General features: G+C 27.9%; 1 protein-coding gene across 1 annotated transcript; it reads right to left on the reverse strand.

Moving 5' to 3' along the window:
* Window positions 1-3,182: 3,182 nt before the first annotated feature.
* On the reverse strand, window positions 3,183-3,819 carry LOC112511662 (peamaclein-like). The gene is made up of 2 exons (XM_025117368.1): window positions 3,670-3,819; window positions 3,183-3,554 (listed from the first exon to the last, which is right to left on the reverse strand). Exons 1-2 carry the CDS (start codon window positions 3,752-3,754, stop codon window positions 3,370-3,372), a joined length of 270 nt encoding a protein of 89 aa, XP_024973136.1. The 5' UTR covers window positions 3,755-3,819; the 3' UTR covers window positions 3,183-3,369.
* Window positions 3,820-5,648: the final 1,829 nt, after the last annotated feature.

Raw genomic sequence — 5,648 nt, forward strand, 5'->3', positions numbered from 1 at the left:
AGTACAAACATCTTATGCATAAACACCCATATCAAGAAAATAAAAAGGATGAGAACCCATGTCTTACTTGAACCAGCCATGGTGATTTGAAGGATAGAAGAACCCAAGAGTACAAGTGCCATGAGCATGAATTTTGCAACCAATGGCTTCATTTTTTTATATATAAATAAATATGCAAAAATTGTAGAATTTTTGGGTGATGTGGTGTGTGTTTGTGTGTGTAAAAAGTGGAGAAATGAACCAATATTTATAGTGCTGAAAAATTGTTGGTAAGAGAATTAAATTATATTTAAAGATGAAGAAAACAAAATTTTCCATGTCAGTTTGAATTTACAGCTAATACATTAATTAAATAAAAAACATCTATTAAATTTTATTAATAAAGTAATATTTAAAAGTAAAATTATTATTTTAAACATCTGTAATGGTTAAAAATAAAATAAAGTTCTATTTTTCGGACTTTTACATCTTCGTATTGTATTTTTTGTTTTGAATACTACGACGCCTTTCCGGAAAAAAGTCAATATCTCGTTACCAAATATATATTTTATTTAATGTTATATTTGACCTAAAAGCATTTTTACACATTCAAAATAAAAATAAAAGAGTATTTTCAGACCTTTTTCTTCAACAGTTTCTACAAAACATTTTCTAGTTACTATTACTATTACCATTTGATAATGACTCCCATGTACGTATGTGTGAATAAGTTTGTTGTATTTCGTCTTCATCATACGTATGATAAAGTTTGCAACCCAACGAAACATTTTCATGGAATTATGTATCAAATAAACATCGGTTTCTTTGAGACACAGGGAATATAACAACATATCCAATAATGAGGTTCATGTACACGGTATTATTAGATTAGGAAGGAGTTATTGCACAATCATAAGAACTTATAAGAATTCAGGTTTTTGTATAAGTTTATATATTATACAATATTCAGGTAAAACTTTTAAATTTGAAGAGTACTGGTTTTTTGGATATATTATAATAAAAATTAAAATTTTATAATATTTAATATGACAGTCATATTGATATATTTATCAGATCTTTCATTTTTGAAGTAAATATTTAATATTGTTGTATAATTATTCACATATAATAAAATGAGAAGATTACATTTTTAATAGGAATCATTGAATTTTTGTTGATTATTATTATTATTTTAGTAAATTACATTTTTGGTTTTTATAGTTGCCACTCGTTATGAAGTTTTAGTCCCTAATATGAATTATCTACATTTTCAGTCACTATGGTTGTCATTTTATTTCACGTTTTGTCTTTCTGATTAACTATAGTTAAAAGAGGCTTGTTAACTTAATGACATTCTAGTCTGCATTCTCTATTTTGTGTTTTATTTTATTAAAAACTCTTCCTTTTATAAACCCACCCTACCCCACTTCTACCCGTACCCTACACGTACCCCACCTACCAAGTCCCGACTTGTTGTGTTGTCGCCCTCTATGGCAACAAAGATGAGCATGTGTGTAGGCATGGTAATGGGGCGAGGATGGGGGCCGGGACTCTAATCCCCATCTCTAATTCCGCCTCCAACCCACTATGGAAAATGATCAGAATTCACATCTCCATCCCTGTCCTTAATGGAGAATCAAAGATTTTTTTTCTCGTTTATGTGAGATATTTTAAATCGAATGTGTAAATACCACACTCAGATCCAAAATATTTCATGTTTAAAGCTCACATATTTTCAAAAAAAAATTGCTTTTATGGAATATGAAATATATATATATATATATATATATATATATATGTGTGTGTGTGTGTGTGTGTGTGTGTGTGAACAAAATGACATCATATATAATTGTTTGAACAGACCCTTTCGGCACTCGATGTATTTTATCTAAAAAAAGTAAACAAGTCAAAAAAGATGCATATAAGAAGAAAGATCAAAATATTTTTCTAAATATAAAAGATACTAAATTTAATTCTTTATATAACAATATATTTAATAATAAATATAAAATTTATTTAATATACGGGGATGAGACAGGTCGGGATCACATTACCTAACCCCGTACCCATCCCCAATTTTTTTAACTTCTAGGGATCCTGTACCCATCTCTAGTCATCGGTTTTGCAAGGAATCCATGGTCTCGTCGGGATGAATATACCGGGTTCCATAATAGGTATGTTTTGCTTTGAAGAAGGGTAAAATAAAGGAGCCTGGGTACTGGGTCTGGGACACCAACTCATACACATTTTGCATCTTCATTTTGAGTACAGTTGGATGTTTGCAGTTTTGAAATTACAAGATTACCATCATCGTTTGAAAAAACATTCATACTTGTTGCCTCCCTCTAACGGTGGTTAAAAGATACAAAATGTTCGTCATTCAATGGAATTTTTTAACGGTGGTTAGAAAAAGGACCAAATCCAAAAGTTTTTCAAACCACGATGGTCATCTTGTAATTTCAGAACTGCAATGATAAAAAGTGTTACTTTTGACAGACCACAATGACCAAATTTGTAGTTTAGTCCTTTTTTAACTATAGTTAGACAAAAAGACAAAAAAGTGAAACAAAATGTCAACCATAATGACCGAAAATAATTAGTTCAAAATAGGGACTATACATGATAATAAGTGGGCAACCACAAAGATCAAAAAATGTAATTTACACTTATTATTTTGTCGAGCTATCATATATATGACAGGATGAAGCAGAAAAATAAGGTTCTTGTACCGCAAATGCACTAAGTTTGTACCATTTGACCTTTTTGATCAAATGAATTACTCTTTTGTTTCGAAATGATAGTTATTTTCTAAACATTGAAGTAAACACAAAAATATTGACGTTAAACTTGCTTTATAAATTGATATCGATTATGAATCAAACGAGATGTCGTTTTAGCCTTAAAAGTTGCTTTCAACAAACAAGAATGTGTCACTGGGTTTTCGATTCAARGGAGCAYTGGTTACGAACTAGTTTCATGTGGGAAGCAAAGCATGGGCGAGTGGGACACCCCTTTCACTATAAAGAGAGCTTCATCATACAATTTATTGAATTATTATTCTTTCTTAATGAAAACATCTGATTGTTATTAGGAAAAGTAAACTGTACATTAATATTTTTTTTCAACGCTTCAAGATTTCTTTTGTTTGTGTCGTTTTTATTTGATTTTTTTTTTGCACATCAATAAATGCAAAAGATTTCGTGAGTCATAAAAATTGTCCACCAAATGCAAYATAAATGCCATCTTTTATTATAAAGTTCAATTAAATAAAGATAAYATGATGAATAAATAAAATACCACAAGCACGTCCAGTATCGTTCATAGAACTTTCTTTTCCCTATAACAAACGCCTTTGTTCAGATATCCCGGTAATACAACACAGAAATGCCTTCAGGGGCATTTGGACGTGCCCTTGGAGTTCTTCTTGTCCCTATAACAAGGGCATTCGTCTTTATTCCCGTACGTTCCAGAGGGTACACATTGACACTCTTCGCAGCATATCCCACAGTACTTTAAACATCTATCTTGCCTCCCTGCCTTCGAGCACCTCACCGCACACTTCGAGTCGCAGATACCTACACATACACGTATACAGTTTAACTATATATAAACTGCAATGCAAGAGTACAAACATCTTATGCATAAACACCCATATCAAGAAAATGAAAAGGATGAGAACCCATGTCTTACTTGAACCAGCCATGGTGATTTGAAGGATTGAAGAACCCAAGAGTACAAGTGCCATGAGCATGAATTTTGCAACCAATGGCTTCATTTTTTTTATATATAAATAAATATGCAAAAATTGTAGAAATTTTGGGTGATGTGGTGTGTGTTTGTGTGTGTAAAAAGTGGAGAAATGAGCCAATATTTATAGTGCTGGAAAATTGTTGGTAACAGAATTAAATTATATTTAAAGATGAAGAAAACAAAAAATTTCCATGTCAATTTGAATTTACAGCTAATACCTTAATTAAATAAAAAATATCTATTAAATTTTATATAATAAAGTAATATTTTAAAGTAAAATTATTATTTTTAACATCTGTAACAATTAAAAATAAATTAAAGTTCTTGTTACCTCACAGTTTTTTTCTGACTTTTCCTTCTTCGTTTTGTATTTTTTGTTTTGAATATTATGAAAGTCAATGTCTCGTTACCAAATATATATTTCATTTAATGTTATATTTGACCTAAAAGCATTTTTACGCATTCAAAAGAAAAATAAATGAGTATTTTCAGACTTTTTTTCTTCAATAGTTTCTACAAAATATTTTCTAGTTAGTGGGAATCAGATAAAAAAATTCTAAGAATTTGGATGGATTTTTTTTATTAACCTGAATATCCAACCCGCTATGCAAACCGACTAATTGCAGGACGACCATTTGCTTTGCAGATAGCTCAAAGTCACCGCATTTGAATCTCCATGGCCACAAAAAAAAAATTTATTTTTTCTTGGATTTGAACCTGGGACCTCTAGATACTTTTGATCTTTGAAATCAAGTTCAAACTAATCAGACACTATCATTAGTTAATTATTTGTATAAATTAGTAAAAAAGAGATGGAAGTTTCTACACATAAAAAAGCATAAGATTAAATGAAGAAAAGAGGAAATAACTTTTTTAGAAAGTCTATTATTAAATATTTTAATAATATTAAAATCTTTAAAATAGATAAAATAGGAAAAAAGTGTTAAAACTATATGTATTTTTAATTTCTTTTAATTTTATTTTAAGAATATGTTTAGCAAACTATATGATAAAATTAACTGATAATTGATAAGTTAATCGGTAGCTGATAAACAAATCATGTATGACAAAAACTAGTTGATAATAATATAAAATGACTAGAAAGGGTATCTTGAAAAATTCGTCAATTACAATATTTTATAATATAATTAAATCAAATATTTCATAATATAATATATTAATACAAACAAGATAGTATAAAAAATAATATAATATGTTGATTAAAAGAATTTTAAATTGATTCTTACATATATTATAAATTTTGGATTTGTTAAAATAAATTTTAGAAGAAAAAAAATCTATATTAATTTATGATTTTAAATAAGCATTACACATAACATGGCTAAAAATAAAATTGGTCTACTTAAAATATTTTAATTAATTAGTTAGTTTGCAGTTATATCTTCATATTTATATTTTATTCAAAACATAAAAACATTATCGTTTTATCAAAATCATATAAAACCGTATTTTAATATCGACCGAAAAAAAAATGAAGCATTAAAATTGAGATGTATCTCGCTGCATTATGCGAGTATACTTTTAGTAATAATTAATGAGATTTATAATTAAAAAGTAACAAAATATTTTTATAAATGAGTTAAAATATTTTTTTCGAATGGGGTGCTAATGGCACCCCTTACAGGGGGGGGGGGGTGTTGAATGTGTTGGGAAATGGAATGAGTTTAAAATTCACAAAACATCAAATCAATTTTTAAAATATATTATATTTAATTATTATTAGTATTTAATATATATATATATATATAGGAATGAGTTTAAAATTCACAAAACATCAAATCAATTTTTAAAATATATTATATTTAATTATTATTAGTATTTAATATATATATATATATATATATCAATTAATTAAGTTATATTATATAATTATATATATAATCTTTATATACTTTACA

This window comes from Cynara cardunculus (assembly GCF_001531365.2).
Source record: "Cynara cardunculus var. scolymus isolate 2C chromosome LG 4, CcrdV1, whole genome shotgun sequence".
In the NCBI taxonomy this organism is placed as follows: Eukaryota; Viridiplantae; Streptophyta; class Magnoliopsida; order Asterales; family Asteraceae; genus Cynara; species Cynara cardunculus.

Bases quoted from the DNA above. Each gene is read 5' to 3' on its own strand.
- LOC112511662 (XM_025117368.1), bottom strand. From the start codon at position 3,754: ATGAAGCCATTGGTTGCAAAATTCATGCTCATGGCACTTGTACTCTTG. The intron at 3,555-3,669 runs GTAAGACATGGG...GTGTATGTGTAG, and splicing joins AATCACCATGGCTGGTTCAA to GTATCTGCGACTCGAAGTGT.